The sequence below is a fragment of the Lactuca saligna genome, chromosome 6 (assembly GCF_052625555.1).
Source record: "Lactuca saligna cultivar CGN05327 chromosome 6, ASM5262555v1, whole genome shotgun sequence".
In the NCBI taxonomy this organism is placed as follows: Eukaryota; Viridiplantae; Streptophyta; class Magnoliopsida; order Asterales; family Asteraceae; genus Lactuca; species Lactuca saligna.
This window is the reverse complement of record NC_136422.1, coordinates 13,703,091-13,724,838: the sequence shown is the minus strand read 5'-3', so window position 1 is coordinate 13,724,838 and position 21,748 is coordinate 13,703,091. Positions and strand designations below refer to the sequence as shown.

Genomic DNA, 21,748 nt, shown 5'->3' with positions numbered 1-21,748 from the left:
CATATTGCTACCATTCATCCCATGATTTAGGTACTTGTAAGTGTACTTGTACACAACACCATTTAACATTGTATCGACATAAGTACCAACATCTCTATTCGGAAAGGATATCGTTGCAAATGAATGCACACATCCATACCTATTAAGTTGCCACACTCTACATGTATAAGTCTTCTTGTTCAGGTTAACATTATAGGACTCAGCCATATTTCTTGTTTCAAATTGGTTTAGACCACTTGGTAAAACCTGCCAATACCTATTGCAGACAAAACATAACTAAGTATCTAACTACAATTAGGAGTGTAAAGATTAGAAAGTACCTTTGAGCTCTTTTTAATTGATTCAGTAGGAGTGTAATTATTGGGCAAGGCTTGTAGTCAGGCCATGAACTATCTTTGATCTTTAATTTGTATATCCTCTCCATAACATACAATCTAATCTCCTCTACACGTGGTGATGATTGGATTTTTCATTGCATCCCTGATGACACTGTTGAAGCTCTTAGATATTCCATTCTCCACTGCATCACACATCCTTTCCTCTTGAAAGAATGCTCTAGTCCAAGATTTGGGGTTTGCTTTCATAAGATAAGCAAAGGCTGTGAGGTTAAGCACTTCAATCTCCTTCATGGTAGCATTGAATAAAGGCTCAGTAGATACCTTGCTTACCTTCCAAAACATGGTCTCATAGTGTACACCACTTAATCTTTTCCTAAAGTTGGCAAAAATATGTCTTGCACACTGCCTATGTTTAGTAGTATGCAATACTTCGTTGACAACCTCTAGCAGCGCCTATAGAACAATGGTAACATGTTAGATAAAATGAAACCACAAAGTACAATATTTAAAATTAGGAAGTAAAAACATACCTTATGTTGATTCGACATCAATGTTATACCAAAACCGTTATCCCGTTGAAGGTCATCTCTATGGTTTTCCAAAAACCATTTCCAATTTCCTTTGTTTTCTACACAGACAACTACCCATGCAATTGGGAATATGTGATTATTGGAATCCCTTCCTACAACACATATTAGCTCTCCAGTACATAACCCCTTTAAGAAACACCCATCTAAATTTATAACCCTTCTACAGCTCCCTCTCCAACCTTGCTTTAGCCCATCAAAACACAAGTAAAACTTGCTAAAATAATTCTTACCATCTGTCATAGAATTGACATCCATTTTGACTGTTGATCCTGGATTTGATCTTCTAATCTCCTCACCATATGACCAAAGCTTTGCATAGTGTTCCACTAGTGTTCCTTCAATCAATTCAATTGCATACTTCTTTGCTCTTCTACACTATCCCAGACACACATCTATACCAACTTTCTCCTTAACCTCATCCCTAAGTAGCCTAACACTAACCTTTTGTTTTTGAAAGAATTATGTTGTGTCATGAGTACCTATTTAGGAATAGTTCATAACTGAACCTAACTTGAAATTTCTTGCATGGTTATGCTCATTTATGAGACTCTTTATCTGGAAATACTTTTCCTCACTCATCCAAGAAGCCCACATTCTAAACTTGCACTGCCCAGAACAAAATTTCACTAATAGTCTCCTACTATCATTTTTTGTTAATATAACTGATAACCATTTTCTACAACATAGTTATACATAATATGTTTTAGTTGTTTAGGACTCACAAATCTCATATGTAATACAGGTTTCTGCTTTTTCCAATGAACATTATCATTATAAATAGCCCGATCAGTAGATATTACCTCATCCTCTTGTGGTGGATCAAATGGCTCTTCACGAGGTGTATTGTGGAGGGTGACTTGCTCCTTTAGGTACAACTTACTTAGAAACTCATCATCTTTTTCCTTGTTCATAGGAATGCACTCATCAGGTTCAGTGTCCATTTCCATGCGAATGCCATCATCTTGCTCACCTTGAAAATCATCCCTTGTACCTTGGATATTATCCCTACCACCATGTAAATCATGCATGTCGATTCCATCATCTATATGCATACAACTTTGCGCTTCTTCATGAACTTCATTTGCACTAAACAATTCGTCTGAAGAACTACAAACTTCTGGTTGCTCTTCAGGAATCCATTGATGTATAGTAACACCAAGATGGTCCATGTATACATCAATTACATAATTAGAAGCATACCCTACTTTGATTAGTTCCATGTAATCCATGTCAATGGCGATTATCCTTAATCCATCAGGCCAGTCAATATCGGGCATGCAAAAGTACACATTCAAACATCTCTCAACAACGAATCTTTCAAGGAACTCCATAAATTCGTTCTTGTCCATTCTAGCAAAATCAACGTCATCAAACCTTTTCTTAGCTCCATATGAGTAAGTAATAGAGGGGTACCTAGTAAAAATTCTAGAAAAATGTAGATCAATCTTCATGAAAACAGCCATAGCAACGACAAAGTTTGTCGATTTGATCGATGAACAATTGAAGAAAAGGGTAGGACCGAAGAATAGTTGAACAAAGGATTTGGATGAGGATGTTACAGAAAAAGAGTTCGAAAGAGGCAGTTGAGTGTTTAAAATGTACAATATATCTCATTAACTCATATACATGTGGCAATAACATGGACTTAATTAATCTAATTGGATATCACGTGGAATTTGAAAATTGCTATGTGGGATGGGTGTCATTGGGTGACCCCTTCATATTTCCGACAATGCCCTTTTAAAGCTAGAAATCAGAAGTACATGCTCTTAAAATGAAAAAAAAATAGTCATAAGGAACCGTTTAAACCATTATACGTAAGTTGGTAGGGCTATAGTGACAATAACCCCATAGTAATAATATAAAACATATTTTAGGTGTTGTATCCAATCATATATTAATGACAAGGGTTGGTAAACAAAGTATCCTTGTAGTTCAATGTAAGAGTTTCTTAACGGTTAACTCTGAGCACTCCGATTCGATTCTTGCCATCCCCAAATTTCCTCCCTAGTTTCTGATTTTTTGAGTAAAAGAACAATGTTGACGTGACTCGCCTTGTCAGCTGCCACGTCAGATTTACATCCTAGTCAGCTTTCCAAGTGGCTTGGTGAATTGTTGAAAAACGTTAAACCGGAAAAATGGACATTAATGGCAAGGGTTGGTAAACAAAGTATCATTGTGTTCATTAATAGGCATTGATGAACACAAAAATCAACTTTGGATAAAACAAAGAATTTCGTAAACTGGAAAAATGGTTTAAATGACAAATTTTATTTTAGGCATTAATGAACAAAAAAATCAACTTTTGATAAAACCAATAATTCCCCACAAACTTAAGGTCTTTTGAGACATTAACCCTAAAGACAATGTAATTAGTATTTATAACTTCTATCTTGGAAATATAAATAAGAGAAATTGAGTAATCTAACGACTTTTGGCCTAATGTTGTAGCCCAATGGTATATATATGGGTCCCACACACAAAAAGTATGGAATACGCATTTCGGAATTAATAGATCCAAAAAACAATTTACCCACATTTCAAACCAAAATTTCAACATGGTACGTCTCTGGTACGCAAAACGTACTCCCCAAAATGAGCATTTTGGGCCTTTTATGGTTTGGGCCTTGTTAGGGCCATTAAACTTCTGATTTTGGGCCAAGGTTTGGCTATGGGCCTTCTTAGACCTGGTCCCTTGATAGTTTTCTAGCCCAATTAGGAAGATGGGTCATATTAGGCTTTTTGAGCAAGTGGGTTGGGCCTTGGTTTTGGGCCATGTTAGAAAAGGGTAAAATGGTCTTTACCCTTTAGAAAGTTGGAATTTGGACTGGGCCTCAGATTTTTTTGTTATTGGGTTAATTATTAATTAAGGTTGTATATATTGTCAGTTGGTGTGAGGTTATCCAGTTTAGTGACCCGACAAGTTATTTGATTATCAACGAATTGAGGTGAGTCTCCTCACTGTACTCGTGGTTCGAAGCCACCAATGCCGACCCATTAGGTTCTAAAATGTTAGATGCCTATGTGACTCTTGCATGCTATGTTGGGCTAGGCCCATTGTATGACGGACTAGGCCCACTTATGTATTGGGCTAGGCCTATGGATCAGGAAAGGCTAGGCCCATTGTATGTTATGTAGGTCCTAACTGTCTTTGCGACTTTTGCATTTGTATGCATTGGCTGGGCCCATTGGTTTGGCAGGGCTAGGCATATTATGGTGGGTTGGGCCTAATAGGTGGGCTGGGCCCAAATGTGAGGGCTAGGCCTAATGGTATGTATGGTATGCAGTATTTTGAGGAACTAACTAAGCTTTGTGCTTACAATTTTATGGTAATGGTTTCAGGTGCTTCCAGTACGAAAGGAAAGGGTCTGGTTTGATCGCATCGCATCCACCCATGTTTCCGCACTGTAATGATTTTGGGATTGTACTTTGATGATTGTTTGATTATGAAATACTATTAAATGTTCGAACAAAAGATATTGGTGTTGTAATTGCATTAAAAACGAATTTTTTACTTTACAATTTTGTGGGTCGTTACTTGCCACACTCGGGTTCTTGACCCCATCAAACTTTGGGGGTTTCGAGTTGTTGAAGTACCTATATTGGAATGATCTCTCCCCTTGAGTCCCTACAGAAACAACTGTGGTAGCTGCAGTAGCAACAACCTCGGTGATAGCAACATAGCGATCATCGAATAGCTTAATCATAGAGGTCTCGATAGACCCAAAAAACTCTAAAATAGAACCCTTAACAGCAGTAACCACCTCGGTGGCGATCAGCTCTCAAATCTGATCATTAGTCAAACTTGTCCTATCTCGGCCACCCGCTCTTGATCCAGAACCAGATCCTCTCGTAAACACCATACTAAAAAAGAACCAATAAATGTATCTAAAAATGCCACCATTCATACTATACAATCATCACAAAGAGGCTAAACCCTCGGGGTTTGTGACTTCTTTGTTACGCATATGGGTCATGTGCTTTATGTGGTACAAGCCCATACTAACTTCCACACCTACCTATATTTGTCTCAATGGATCATCACAAACTACCCGAAAAGAATCCATAACTAGAATACACATACATTCTATACTCACTCTCTCGAGAGTTGCTAATCACTCCTCATCTAGCCGACTGCTCACATACTCACTCATGAAACTTTCACCAACCATGTAGTCACTTATGCATGCTAATCATACATAACGTTGGATTTACTAGACAATCGAATACTTGATTCAACCCTAAGCCCACAAACAGACAATGAAAAGGAAATAAGGTTAAATTCTCAGGCTATATAATCTTAGTTATGTACAAGCATGATACACACACTGATCAACTATAGTAATGATGTCAATTTCATATATCATACAGAGAGTTCTCTTAGGCGATCAGACATCATACATCAGATAATTATATGATGAAATTCCTGAAGATCGCTAACCTATTACTAGCATGAAGTTCTATCATAGGAATCATAAACAAATAACAATTACATTTCTTGCTCCAGGTGATTATACACATCTCTTCCTTACTTGGTTACTTTGGAAAACAATTTTGAAAAGTTTTACAGATCCTTAGTTTGATTTTGGATTCACACAAATGCTCATCTAAGGCGCTTAAACCAGGGCTCTAATACCAAATTGTAGCATCCTAAAATCATAATAAAAGTATTCATTTTTAAATTAAGCAGAAAAAATTGTTTTCAAACGAACTCAAGTCATCAAAACCCAAGATCAAATACAAATGTTCCAAAATCAATGTATCATAACACCTCGAAAACATGTCACCGAAGGATATGTACGATCACACCTTTACTTTCCTCCGATCAACTGAAGTACCTGAAACATAAAACTTAAACCGTACGCCAAAGTGTAGCGAGTTCCCCAAAATCCCACCACACAAACATATAACCGCATGCATAATAGGTCCACAACCATCAAGTTGGATTACCCCTGAGCCCGCAACATGATTATGGCTTGCTTTCTTAGCCTACAACTCATGTCTGGATTGCTCCCGAGCCCACAACATAAGTATGGCTTGTCTTCTGGCCCAAAACTCATGTCCGGATTGTCCCGGAGCCCACAACATACGTTTGGCTTGCTCCCGAGCCTGCAACATAAGTTTGGCCTGTCTTCCTGGCCACATCTCATGTATTGATTGCTCTCGAGCCCATAACATAAGTCTAGCTTGCCTTCTAGGCCCATAACTTATGTCTAGCTTGCACCTGGGTTTGTTGGCTTAAACACAGAGAAATATTGTCTTAACCCACCCATAATATGTCGACATATATGTAACATATGACATATATCTAGCAAATACATAACCATATAACCAGTGAACATACTAACAGACAAATTTACAAATTGCTACCTTATAATAACATCCTATATACCATGATACATAACCTAGTGGGCTGACATTGGTGCCTTCGACCCACAAATACAGTGAGGAAAACTTACCTCTCAGTCTAAAAAGATAGTTGAACACAACACGGATCCGTATACAGGTCACATGTACAACAAACAGTGGTCTAGTCTCAAACTATTGCTCAAAATACACATAGGTCAAACATAGTCAAAGATCTTGGTCAAAAGTCAACTTAGTTAGTCGCCACGTTGTGGCTAGCCTCTAGTCACAACGTGGGGACTACAAGACAAAGCAATCGCAAGGCCGCCATCCACCATGTCGTGGTGACCCTTTTCCATGCCGTGGGGACTATTTAGATCATCTTAATCCAATAAGCTCTTAATCTATAAAACCAACCAATTAATCTTCCCAGAAGGCATTCTCTCATCCAATGAACCATAAAAATCATTGCTTTATAGATTTGCATGTCCAATGTATGTATTGAGCTCAAGCTAGGTCAAATAGGGTAAAAAGAGGCCAATATCTAATGCAAAAGTTCAAAACTCTATCAAACTCTAGATCCAATACTCCTAACCCCAAAAGGACTTTGGGGAACCATAAAGTTGCCAACTTTATGGAATCCCAACACTCCAATGTGTCCCAATATGAAGAATAAGGCATAGCAACCTTGATATATGCACAATAAACCAAAAAGCCTGGAACTTGGGACTTACAAGAGTCCAGAAGATGCACAACAAGATGATGAGAAGAGTTGCTTACTGAATCCAAGTCTAAATGACACCTTTTTCTTCTTCTTCCAATCCCTAAAAATCAACATAAAAAGCTTAGAGAGCAAAAATAGAGGCTAGGGTTTGCTTAGAGGCTGAGAGGGTGTGATGAAGGCTGAGGGTGAGCAATCCTAGCCATCATATCCCCTTAAATAGGGGTGAAAACTCTTAATATTAGAGTTTCCCATTAAACAATTATCATGCCTTGGCCATAGGATGCCATGCCGTGACGGTCATTTAAAGTCCACAATACCTCGACCAACACCACGTTGTGGAATGCCTTCACCACGACGTGGTCCTGCCCAAAAATCAAAATACATTAAATTTGAATATCTTTAAGAATTCAGATGTTACAATATGAATGAAGATGGTACTTCAACTTTTACACAAAAAATAGTTCAAGATGTAGTTTATACACTTCTTTTGAGTATAATTGAATGCTTTACAGGTAAATGGAAAATAATTATTATAATACTAGAACCTTACTGAATGAAATATAATGTAAAATATTTAAGTTATAAAAGAAGCTTTGAAGTATTCAGGTGCCTTCTTCCTACCGTGTTCTTTTTCACCTTTGTAAGTCTTCTTTACTTTTATCTTGTTATTGTTTGTATTAGCCTAATGATAGGCTAATTACTTTTAAGTGTTAAATGATTTCATGGAATTATGGCTTTATTAATTTGTTAGAAACCTAGGTACCATATAATTATTTGAAATACAAAAGTATAGGTTAATAATAGGTAATTTAAGTTGAAACATTTAACCATTAGTCGTGGTGTTTCCCATATTGTTAGCTATCATTTAACATTTTAGGGTTGTTTGTCATTGACACAGTTTTCAATGTTTCAATGTTTCAGTTTGATTATTTGTTATTGTAAACCATCACATGAATGTATTTTAGCATAGTTATATGGTATACCCTTGATCGTGTTAGCATGATACCATAATAATAAAGAGAAAGACCCAGGGGTATACCATATAACTATACTAAAATACAGTCATATGATAGCTTAGAATAACGAATAATCAAACAAAAACATTGAAAACCGAGTCAATGGCAAACAACCCTATAACACGAAACCATGTCTAACACAATGGGAAACACCACGACTAAGGGTTAAGTGTTTCAATTTAAATTACCTATTATTTAACCTAGACTTTTGTATTTCAAATAATTATATGGCACCTAGGTTTCTAACAAACTAATAAAGCCATAATTCCATGAAATTATTTAACACTTAAAAGTAATTAGCCTATCATTAGGCTAATACAAACAATAACAAGATAAAAGTAAAGAAGACTTACAATAGTGAAAAAGAACACATAAGAAGAAGGCACTAGAATACTTTAAAGTTTATTTTATAATTTAAATATTTTACAAGAGAGTGGAGAGTGAGAAGAAATGTACGATGGAATATATATATATATATATATATATATATATATATATATATATATATATATATATATATATGTGAAAAAGCTTTAAAATAATATCATTAGGTTTGGAAAGCCCTGTGAATATATTGAGATTTACTTTTAGGAGTCTTAAATAATGGGGACATCCAAAAAAACTCAAAGTAAAATCTCTAAAAATAATTTTTCAAATCAATGATACTATAAATCCAAAACCTATGGTTAAGGGTATAATAACTAATAATCCCAATTAAAGAGATATATAATCTTTGTTTAAAGTCAAAGGTTATATGAACTCGTAATCCAAAGTCGAAAGGCATGTGAACCCATAATCCAATGGATCTAGTTCTAAAGATTTCGAAAGTGCTAATTAATGATTGTCATCAGGGGATCTTACATCATTGAAATTATATAAGCATTCAAGGAATTGAATTTTCAAAGCTAAGAATTCAGCCGCTAGCTGATTTTAAAATGAAGCTCTTGATGGGCACAAATATTGCTACAACCATTGTTAGGTGCAATTTTTGCACCTTTTTGCACACCTTTTAGTCCCTTTTCATGCATCTATTTAGCATAAATGTTCTTCCTTTTTCTTGCATTTTATTATATTCATTTTAGTCTTTAGAACAACCTTATTTGCACACTTTCATGTCTTTTTCAGGTAAACCGGAGGTTGGGACGCACTTTGGGAGGTGCTGGGATGCATTGGTGAAGAATTTGGGATGATTAGGCGAAGAGCGGAAAAGTTGGAAAAATGAAGTTTGGCATTGGAGTCAGAGGGGTACACGGGGCGTGTTGGATTTACGTTATAAAAGGAGCATGGGCCGTGTTGACCAAAAAAGGGGGCTGTTGACTAATCTGAGCACGACCTGTGTTGATTTGTTCTATTTTGACACGGGCCGTGTTCGACCCAAAAACTGCCTTTTGACAGTTTTTCCTATTTTTCATATCACGAGAATTGGGTCATTTTTACACACACACACATACACATGATACCAGAGCACATTGGGTGAAGGAATTTTGGAGGTTTTTGCAAGGATTTAATTGATTATCATTTGAAACATTATTTCCCTTAATTGTAAGTTTTAATTTCACATCATTTCCATCTTTGCAACTTGTGATTTTGTTCTAGCTATGTGTGGCTAGAACCATACTTTCTCAAACTTTATGTTTTGACTTCTTGGTTGTGATTTCAATCATATGAATTGATGTTTGCTTTTGATTTTATCAAGTGAATTTGATTTTGCTTCAATTGAATGTTTGATTCTAATTGTGATTCTTATTGGCCATTTCAATTAAGGTTGGGTCATTTAAGTTATTCATTTTTCAAAATCCGCAATTGTTTTGTGAATTGGACTAAGTAACATGCATTAAATTGATTTCCCTTGAATGAACTCACTATAAATCTTTTCACACACTTTTACACTCTCGAGCTTGTGAGGAGTATTAGGTGTTGTTGGGAACATTCACATAAAGCTTAATGCAAGCTTTTAATCAAATTCTAAGAGGTTGTTTAGATTAGGTTAGTAAGGTTGGGGTTAATCAAAGAGCTATTTTGGTGAATTAATGTGGTGAATGTGTAACATCCCAAAAATCGAGACCAAAAATTTTTGTTTTAATTATATTGCTTATAAAATTTGTTTGAGGAAAACTTTCCTGATATGATATAAATTCATAAACCATAGTTACATGTCTCAAAACCATATCATCAAATAGTAATAATGTTAAAGTACAATCCCAGAAATCTCAAATGCGGAATCATGTGTGTGCGATGCGCTGCTACCCTGCCGGCTGCTTCCCCTTCGACGAAGAGGTACCTGAAACCAAAACTGAAAATCGTAAGCACAAACCTTAGTGAGTTTTCCCATCATACTACATACCATACAATCTTACATACTATCGGCTAATTTTGGGGTCCCTGACCTACCCATGTCAAGCCATTCTAGGCAGCTGACCTACCCATGTTAAGCCATTTTGAGGTGCCGACCTACTCGTGTCAGACATTCTGGGGTGCCTACCTACCCACCGGTTGATGGCATGGCACAAGCCACAAATACAGTTTTATCCTGGGAGTTTGATTCAGATATTTGATATGATATTGACTTCGGTTTTGAATTGATATGTTTACTATGACATTTTGAGACATATGATTCATGGTCTTATTATATAACATTTGATATTATGGTTTTAGTAATATTAAAATAAAAAATTTTAGTCATCATTTTTAGGTCGTTACACTTCAAGGTGCATGAGGCTCTCATGGCAGTAAAGTTGGCACCTTTATGCCATGAGAACCCTCCTAGGTTCCAGATATGAAGTTATTTCTCTACATAATGACCCAAACCCGAAGGTAACTCAGAAAATGCCCCAAAAATGACAAGATTCAAGCCCTAAAGAGGATCTAACAAATGGAAAGTCAAGGTTGAATTTTTTTTTACCTCAAATGAGCTGGAAATGGAACAAAACCTCTGTATCTACAAGCTTTAACTTAAACTCCCAAGCTCCTTCTTCCTTCTCAAGCTTCACAACCACCAAAAATGCACAAAATGGCTCAAGAATCACTCAAACAAGGTTAGGGTTTAAATTTAGGGTTTCTGTGAGTTGGGAGGGACGGTGGGGACTGGGTTGAGGAAGAATAAGTTGTTTAAATAGGGTGTAAACCCTAAATACTAGGGTTTCATCCAAACAACTCCTACTCGTCGACTCGGTCTACCGACTCGTCGAGTAGGTCACTAAACTTCCTGGTCAAAATTGAGTCTACTCGATGAGTTGGGCCTCCAACTCTCTGAGTCCTAGAGAAAAACATGAATTTACTTGAATTTAAATACATTCCATGAACCGGGTGTTACTGAATGGGAAGTGTTAGAGATTTTTAACACTTTCAAGTACCAACTTAGATGGAATTGAGCAAATATCATGTTATCTTGGAATCACATTGCTAAGTTGTCATACATATAGTTGGATTCCTTACAAATTCTAAATTTAATTCACTCGTTTAGCTGATTACTTGTGTTTTTAATTGTTTGTTTAATCATTTCATTCTAAACCCCGCTCTGTACTATTGGCTTGGTTACAGAAATCGCTAATCAGCCGCTAATCGGTGGACTAGCGATTAGGGATTAATCGGTTAGGCGGGGATTAATCGGGGACCATTAATGATTAAGAAATTTATTCAAAAATTTATAAATCTAATTTTAATCCTACAAAAAAAGTGATTAATCGGCGATTAGGTCTGATTACGGTTGATAAGGTCCGACTTTGACCTGCGTTGACCGAACCCGATTAGGTTCGATTAAGTCCGATTAATTCCAACTTTGACCAGTATTGACCAAACTTGATTACAGTGACCAATTAACAATAAATATCATCGGTGGAGGTCCGATTAGCGATTAATCGACCGATTAGGCCGATTTCTGCAACACTGACTATTGGTGATCATAATACCTTGTGCAAAGAGGTATAGACCGATTGTCCCATGTATTTGTGCATTATACTACATTATAGTGCAATATAGTAGTGTTCTTTAGGAGTATATCCTACCCCTTTATTTGTTGGGTTTGACACGCCTAACAAATTGGTGCCGTTTCCGGGGACACGGTGTTACTAATTGTTTATGCCTAGATCTTTCCATACAGGTACACCGTTGCCAATTGATTCAGAGATAAAGAAAACTGAAAAGAAGTTAAGGAAGCAAGCCAAGCTTCATAAGAAGCAACCAGGATTTGGAACTTCATCATCATCTAACCCTCCAATCATCAACATTTAGGAGGACATACCCCTCTCAAGTGTATCCGCATCCGAAACAGAAAGCTTCTCACTCTCTCCATAACCATCCTTATCTAAAAATTCCACTCCACCATCTTCATCCACTTATAACATTCCAAATACTACATCCACAGAAACTTCAACTACTACTCACACAATGGAAGACAACCATGGAGGGAATCCACCTCCAAACCCACCACCCAAGCAAACTCTTCGTCAATGGTCGAGATAAGAAGTTACACAACAACCTCTTTGTATCACATATCTGACAACCACAAATCTTGAACTTAAATCTGGACTCATCCACCTACTCCTTACATTTAGAGGCTTGGAAAATGAAGATCCCGACAAGTTTCTGACAGAATTTCATGTTGTGTGTGTGGGCATGAAGCCACACAATGTCACGGAGGATCAAATCAAGCTTAGGGCATTCACGTTTGCGGTCCAAGACGCAGCAAAAGACTGGATCTATGACCTCCCATCGGGGACGGTTACCACTTGGGTAGATCTTGCACGACTCTTTTTGGACAAATACTTTCCGAAGATGAAAGCTTCAGCCCTACGGAGGGAAATCAATGGAATCAAGAAACACAAGAGAAAAGCTTTTCACACATATTAGAGAGAGATTCAAGAATCTTTGTGCTTGATGTCAAAAGCATGAAATCACCAAATATCAGCTCCTCTAATACTTCATTGAAGGCATGACTCCAATGGAAAGAAGGCTTCTTAATGCCTCTAGTGACAGATCTCTACCCGACAACACTCCTATCGAAATTTGCAACTTAATAAAAAACATGGCTAAATATTCTAAAAATTCAAGTCATGATGAAGAATGGTACACAGATGCACCCCGAGGTGTGAAGGAAATCCAAACTCCTCAAATTGAAGCGCAATTCTCCGAGCTTACGAAAGTTGTAATGATTTTAGCTAAAGACAAGGGTGTGCAACCCACACCCCGCCCTTACGGTATTTGTACTCAAGTGGGGCACCCAACTGACATGTGCCCTCAACTTCAAGATGAGGATTATAAAGAAGCAAATGCTTTGGGAGGGTCTTCCTGGTCAAATCAGAGAGGATATGAGCAGCCACGAGATGATCAAAGATGGAATAATAATCAAGGTTGGGGAGGAAATCAACATGGAGGTTATCAACAAAGACCACCATTTCCTCAACATCAACAAAGTCCTCCCCTTCAACCTCAAAATTTCTAGCCTAGGCCACCACCACAACATCCTCTACAAGCGGGTTTATCAAGTATGTCATTGAAGGATATTCTAAAAAGTCTTGCCGCTAGCACTCAAAGTTTCCAACAAAAACAAAGGCTAGCATAAAAAGCTTAGAGCAACAGGTGTCACAACTTGCTCAATCCGTGAGTAGGATAGAATCACAAGGCAAGCTACCTTCCCAAACCGAGAAGAACCCAAAACATAATGCATGTGCCATTACTTTGAGAGGAGGAAAAAGCTATGAAGACCCAAGGATTCCGGATGGAGAAGAGGAAGAAAAAGGAGATTGAGGTGGAAGAAGCTGTTAAAGAAGAGGCAATGAAAAATGCTTCCAAGTCAAAGAAGCCAATAGATACCGAAGTGAAAGTAAATCCAACACCATTTCCTTTAAGATTAACAAGTACAAAAAGAGAACAAGAAGATGATGAGATCATGTCCATGTTCCGAAAGGTTGAAATCAACATTCCTCTTTTAGATGCCATTACACAAATTCCTAGATATGCTAACTTCCTTAAGGAACTTTGCTCATATAAGAAAAAGCTTAAAGGAAATCAAACGGTAAAAGCTGGGGAAAACGTTTCAGCCGTGTTACAGAAACGACTACCAAAAAAATGTAAGGATCCGGGTGTATTCACGGTTCCTTATAAAATGGGTAACCTTTTGTGACACATGCCATGCTTAATCTTGGAGCATCAGTTAATGTTTTAATAATTCAACTTGCCGATCGATCTTTGGTACACCCAAAAGGTGTATTGGAGGATATATTAGTGCAAGTCAATGAACTTATGTTTCCCACTGAGTTTTATGTGCTTGATATGGGAGATGATGACCAAACCTCAAGTTCCATCCTTTTAGGTAGTCTATTTTTAAAAACAGCAAGAACAAAAATTGATGTCTACAATGGTACATTGTCTATGGAATTTGATGGGGAAGTCATTAACTTCAATATCTATGAAGCAATGAGGTATCCAAGTGATGTTAATGTATAAATTTTGTTGATGTGATCCAACCTTTGACTGAAAAGTATTTTGAATTGACTAACCATGATTCTTTGGAGTTAGTTTTGAGCAGGAATTTTAATAACAATTTGGTCAAGGAAATTGCAGCAAATTTCAAGCTTGATGAGGAAGTACTAGAAATTATGGAGTTTATGGAAGAAAGGAAGAAAATGAGGTATGATAATACCAAGTTGAAATTTCCCATTTCTAACACAAAACTTCTTCCTTCTATTATGCAGGCACCAAAGTTAGAATTGAAGACTCTTCCTGAGCATTTGAAGTATGCATATCTTGGAGAAGAAGAGACATTGCCTGTTATCATCTCCAATAAGTTGTCCAAAGAAGAAGAAAATAAGTTAGTAAATTTGATGAAAGAGTATAAGAAGGCTATTGGGTAGATGATTGCTGACATAAAGGGGTTGAGTCCCTCTTTATGCATGCATAAGATTCTTATGGAGGAAGACTTCAAACCAACTCGAGAGGCACACATAATATTGAATCCCCCAATGATGGAGGTAGTAAAGAAAGAAATCATGAAGCTTTTGGATGCATGTATGATTTACCCTATCTCTGATAGCAAATGGGTGAGCCCCGTTCAGGTAGTCCCGAAAAAGGATGTGGTCACAGTTGTCAAAAATGATGAGGGAGAATTGGTGCCAACACGTGTGCAAAATGGGTGGTGAGTTTGTATTGATTATAGGAATTTGAATGCTTCAACAAGAATGGACCATTCCCCCCCCCCCCACACACACCATTTATTGACCCAATGTTAGAGAGATTAGCGGGTAAATCCCACTATTGCTCTTTAGATGGTTTCTCGGGTAGTCGGGATTTCACTAAATTCTGGTAGCCCCGAAAGATCAAGAGAAAAACACATTCATTTGTCCCTTTGGCACATTTGCTTGTAGGTGTATGCCTTTCGGTCTATGCAATGCACCAGCAACATTTCAGAGATGCATGGTGAGCATTTTTTTTTGAATATGTTGGAAACATTATCGAAGTTTTCATGGATGATTTCACAGTTTATGGGAACTCCTTTGATAAATGTTTGAGCAATTTAACAAAAATTCTACAAAGGTGCATTGATACAGATCTTGTGTTTAACTATGAAAAATGCCTTTTCATTGTGCCAAAAAGGCTTGGAAGTTGACAAAGCCAAGATTGACATCATCAAAATTCTCCTTTACCGGAAAAATGTTCAGGAAGTTCGTTCGTTTCTTGGTCATACAGGCTTCTATCGGCGGTTCATAAAAGATTTCTCAAAGATTACAATGCCGATGTGTCAATTACTCCTAAAAGATGCTGAATTTGAGTTTACTCAACCATGCAAAGACGCTTTTGATCGTTTGAAGGTTTTACTCACTTCCACTCCAATCATCCAACCACCCAATTGGGATCTCCCATTTGAGATCATGTGCGATGGGAGCAACATCGCGGGGGCGGTGTTGGGACAAAAAGTATATCGAGCTCACCATGTCATTTACTATGCATCCAAGACTTTGGATAATGCTCAAACCAACTACACCACAAAAAAGAAGGAGTTGTTAGTGATTGTCTTTGCATTGGATAAATTCAGACAGTACCTCCTCAGAACCGCAGTGATTATCTATTCCGACCATGCAACTATAAAACATTTACTAGTCAAGAAAGATTCAAAGCCGAGGTTAATATGGTGGATGTTGCTTCTGCAAGATTTCGATATAGAAATCAAAGATAAATGTGGGAAAGAGAATTTGGTTGCAGATCATTTTAGTCGTATTGTGTCACCCGAAGACACCACACCAATCTGTGACACATTCCTATATGAGCATTTGTTTGTTATCAAGGAATCCCCATGGTATGCGGACATTGTCAATTCAGTTTCCACCGGATTCCACACGTTGGCAAAAGGACAAAATCAAGAAGGTGCGTAAGCGGTATGTATGGGATGAGCGTTACCTTTAGAAGTATTATGTAGACCAAATGATCTGAAGGTATGTTGAGCAAAAAGAGGTACAATCCATCCTTAACTCTTGTCATTCCTATGCTTGTGGAGGTCATTTTGGACCCAAAAGGACATCTAGAAAAAGTCTTAGATATAAGATTCTATTGGCATACCATTTTCACTATTCTTATGTGTTATGTGCACATTGTTTGTAAGTGCCAAAGATCCGAATCCTTAAGATCTAGGAATCAAATGCCCCTTACCCCCATTTTAGTATGTGAAATCTTTGATATATGGGGTATTGAATTTATGGGACCATTTCTGCCCTCTTTTGGTTGTTCATATATCTTATTGGCGGTGCACTACGTGTCCAAATGGGTGGGGGCCAAAGCCACCCGTACTAATGATTCCAAAGTTGTGGTGGATTTTCTTAAGGCACATATTTTCTCCCGGTTTGGCACTCCAAAGGCTCTCATAAGTGATCGTGGGACTCATTTTTGCAACCAGATGCTTGAAGTCGTTCTGAAGAAGTATGGGGTGACTCATAAAGTCTCAACAACCTATCACCCCCAAACCAATGGGAAAACAGAGGTCTCAAATAGGCAAATCGAAATCATTTTAGAGAAAACATTCAATCCAAACTGCAAGGACTAGTGTATAAGGCTGGATGATGCCTTATGGGCATACTGCACTACTTTCAAAAGCCCCATTGGTATGTCCCCATACCGACTAGTGTTTGGAAAATCGTGTCACCTTCCGGTTGAGCTCGAGCACAAAGCTTTTTGGGTTGTAAATAAATTCAACTTGAATGAAGATGAGGCGGGAAACAAAAGGAAGCTAGACATTCAAGAGTTATAGGAGATCAAAAATGATGCATATGAAAGTGACAAGATTTACAAAGAGAAGACAAGGCGTATCATGACAAAATGATCTCCCGGACAACTTTTGCACAAGGAAAAAAAGTGCTTCTTTACCACTTGAGGTTGAAGTTGATTTCAGGGAAGTTAAGATCAAGATGGGTTGGTCTTTTTCGTGGTCACAAAAGTATTCGACCATGATGCGGTGGAAATCACAGACCAACAAACCGGGAAAACATTCAAAGTCAATGGTCAAAGATTGAAGCCGTTCTACGAGGGATTTGAGGTGAAGGATGATGAGGTAGAAGTGGTTGGGAACCCCACATACCAAGAATGAAACATATCCGGGGGCCACATCGAGCCAACGACTTAAAACAAGGGCAGCAAACCGGGAGGCAACCTGGGGGTATTTTTGTCTTTTTCTTTAAAAACACTTCCATTTCTTTGAAGTTTTTGGTTTTTAATGTTCCAAATGCATTTAAACATGTTTTCAAATCACCAAATGGACCTCGGGATGCAAATCCATTTCTTTTGAATGAGTGGTGATTTTTGGGTTCAAAAAGTGGGAAGTGGCAAACAGAGCCGTACACGAACCATGTTCATTCTGCCTTATATTGAACATGGGTCGTGTTCATGAGAAGTTAAATTTTTTTTGGAGTCAGAGAGGTACACGCCCCGTGTTCATTTTTTCCTTATACGGAAAACTGGTCGTGTTCATGTGAGGCTAACATTTTTGGAGTCAGAGAGGTATACAACCCGTGTTCACTATTTCCTTATACTGAACACAAGTCATGTTCAGCCATTCTCAACATTATTTCACCCAAAACGACCTGTATGGATTTACACTAATAGATCACGGGCTATGTACGCGCAACAGAATATGTGGGTTTTAAGTTTTAAAATCGAGGTTTTCACATCATTTACCCACAAACACTTCCCACAACAACCCTTTCTACCAAGAAACCCCCAAGGTCTGATTTTCTTCAAAAACCACTTGATTCTCCATCAATTTTGGCTTAAATCTTCAAAGAGGTTTTATTTTGCTTCTTCTACACTTCATTTTCTACATCTCACACACCAATTCTTGCATATTCATGGTGGATTTGGGGGTTTTGACAAATCCTAGGTACGAAAATCACTAAAGATTTTGGTGTTTTTGTGCTTAAATATTTATGTAGGCAAGCTTGGGGAGGTTGAAGAGAAATTTCTCACCAACAACAACACATATTCACTAACAATCTGGTACAATCTTTACAATTCTTCACTTGTGGATTTTGTGTTCTTAAGGTCAAATTGCATATATTTGTGGTCATTTTGGACTTGACAATAACTTGGAAATCATTCAAAACTGAGTTTCCTGTGAAATTTTGGTGGCCAAACTCGAGTTGACTGGACCCCTCAACAGTTGCTTTTTGACTCGTTGACCGGTTGGCTTTTTGCCCCAACCATTTTTTTTTGCATATGGAAGGCGAGCATTCTAAAAGGCATAGACACACCAAGTCGTCGGCCCGCCGTCGTTGGTCTCCCACACCACCACCTAGGTCCCCGTCACCTCCACCCAATCCGATATATGGATGTATGGTTTGTTCCGGGCCAATTCGAGTTGCCAAACCTGAGGCCTTTCTCCAACGCACTCATACCATTAATAAATTTGCACATGTGCCATCTCTCCATGAGTTGCACATCTATAATCAAGTCCACACATTGTTCTGGAACATTAGATGGCAAGGGTTGTTGCAGGTCCACGAGCTCAGTTACAAAGTCCCGACAGCCAAGTTCTTGTCTTCACTCTATTTGGACCACAGTGTCCTACATTTCTAGCTTATGAACCATGATCATGCCCTGTCCCTAGATCAAATCAACGCCATAGTTGCCCCCCCTAGAAAACACCTTTGGCCCCAATGAACTACTCTCAGGATACAGTGATCTTACGTGGTGGATTGACCTTACGCATCAACATCCCGATGTCTCAAGTTCTGCTAAAGCCTCATCTCTCATCCACCCTGTGATGAAAGTGGCTCATAGGATTATTGCTTCACTTTTCGTCCCTAGAGAAGAAAGAAGCACCATTAGCGCTCTTGAGCTCAAAATACTCTATGCGATGGCCCACCCGAACAATGACCTTGTTCCTAACTATGGCTCATTCCTTTGCAACAAGCTCACCCTCCTCAACACATCACGACCCGAAAAAATTTATTGTGGTGGAATTGTCAGTTTGTTTGTTAAAAGTGCTCCAGTCCAGGCCCCATATCCCGAAATTCACCAACCTCTGCACGGTGACCCCTACCTTACCACGACAGTACTCGAGAGCATAAGGATGTTTCGTATGGAGGACGGGAACCATAATTAGACTGCGGGCCAAAACCACGACCCAAGGTTCCTCATCACTCCCGAAAATCGGAACATCCTTGCCATCAGGCAGCCTACTAACTTTACCGACTGGAAAATCACGACTTATCTTTTCCCCGTCTCCTTCTCCGAGGAGGAAGATGAGGAAGGTGAAGAAAGCGACGAGGCTGATGAGAGTGGCGGGGCGGCACCACAAAATTCTCTGCCCATGGGTGGAGCTAGCTCATCCCATCATGTTGAGCACCCATCATATCATCAACAATATATGGATCAATTCCAATCGATCCATACCCGAATTGATACTTACCATCAAGATCTCGCGAACCTAACCCAAAGTTTTTCCTCCTTCACCACTCAATATGATCGGGATCAAAAGTGTCAACGCAATCATGAGGAGGACTTTTGGGCTTGGACTCGAAATTCCGATTATTATCCTCATCCTCCTCCGCAATAGGTTGTTCTGCTCTCTCTGAGCATTGGGGATGATGCTTATCTTTAAGCTTGGGGAGGGGTAGAGTTGTATACTAGGTTCATTCATGCATTTAAAAAAAAATTTATTTTGCACCTTGCATTTTCAAATATAAAACCCAAAAATATTTTTCCTCTTTGCTCTAGTTTCTAAGCTTTTTGTTTCCCATTTTCATATATATATATATATATATATATATATATATATATATATATATATATATATATATATATATATATATATATATATATATATATACGAGATGATGGCATTCTTTACATACGATAGCTCCATGACGTGGGAAAACGAGAAATCAAATGAAAAACAAAATACCCAAAGCGATCAGGTAGTTAAAGGAAGTGTAGAATTAACTATCATGACTAGGGGACCCAAACACCGTAATTCGAGACCCCGACCTTAGATAATAAAAAAATGGCATACTTAAACATTTTTGTGGGCGTTAATAACAGCTTTAGGATGATTTGCTTCTGAATGTTTAAAAAGAATCTTTATCAACAACTCTGGACCCATAGAATACTGACCTATTTGTTGACATGTGTTACCCTCACTATAACAAAGAGCTTAAGTATCAGATCCACACAGTCAAGAAAGAAGAATGGGTACAACTGTCATATCCAGTACCCAAATCAAAAAAAAAAGATTCAAACACTTAATGGAAGAAACTTTCAGAAATTCAAAATTTGATTGAAGAATTCAAAGCTCAAAACGAAGAGACAAATTCAAGTTCAATCAAAATCAAAAGTCATCTCAAAGTCAAACCTGGAAAATGAAGAACTGTGTGATATGATACTTGTGACTTTCAAAAAAGTGAAAGCATAGGAGTCGGGCCTCTTCAGGTGGGATTACTGTTTCAGCGAAAGCTGATTCGCCCTGACGGGTTCTTAAGGATGCGTCGATTCTGATTCTTGATCATCTAGTCTTAAGGACATGATATCCCTAACTGTGTTATTTTCGCTCGCAAAAGATAATTAAGGTATAAAGTTGAAATAAAACTATGGTTGGATTATTGGATTACACCGTTTCGTGGTCTTCCTCACTTTGGGAGTCTGTGATATGTGGAAGGTAGCATGATGGTCGCCTAGGTATTAATGATTGGAGCCCCATTGATGTAAATTTTGATTGTATATGTCCATATTTATAAAAATAAATAAAAAGATTACTTATGTTCTTAATTTTTTTCTTTGGTTCATTTTTTGTTCCTTAAGTATCTTTTGTACAAATGTTTCTTTTTCATGGTTTTCATTGCATGCATTTAATCTTAGCTTTTAGGATCTTTATGTCCCCATTTATTCTATGTTTCTTTTTGCCATCTGGAAATCGTCATGTTTGTCCGGTTCTTACTCTTTCTTAAGGACAAGAAAGGTCTACGCTTGGGGAGATTTGTTAGGTGCAATTTGTTCACCTTTTGCACACCTTTTAGTCCCTTTTAATGCATCTATTTAACATAATTGTTCTTCCTTTTTCTTGCATTTTATCATATTTATGTTAGTCTTTAAAACAACCTTATTTGCACACTTTCATGTCTTTTTCAGGTAAACCGGAGGTTGGGACGCGCTTTGGGAGGTGCCGAGATGCATTAGTGAAGAATTCGGGATGATCGGGCGAAGAGCGGAAAAGTTGGAAATATGAAGTTTGGAATTGGAGTCAGAGGGGTACACGGA

At 37.9% G+C, this 21,748-nt stretch overlaps 1 protein-coding gene across 1 annotated transcript; it reads left to right on the top strand.

Moving 5' to 3' along the window:
• The first annotated feature begins 13,730 nt into the window (after positions 1-13,730).
• LOC145002315 (uncharacterized) lies at positions 13,731-14,865 on the top strand. The gene is made up of 3 exons (XM_078961612.1): positions 13,731-14,121; positions 14,217-14,433; positions 14,541-14,865. Exons 1-3 carry the CDS (start codon positions 13,731-13,733, stop codon positions 14,863-14,865), a joined length of 933 nt encoding a protein of 310 aa, XP_078817738.1.
• The last annotated feature ends 6,883 nt before the right edge of the window (positions 14,866-21,748 follow it).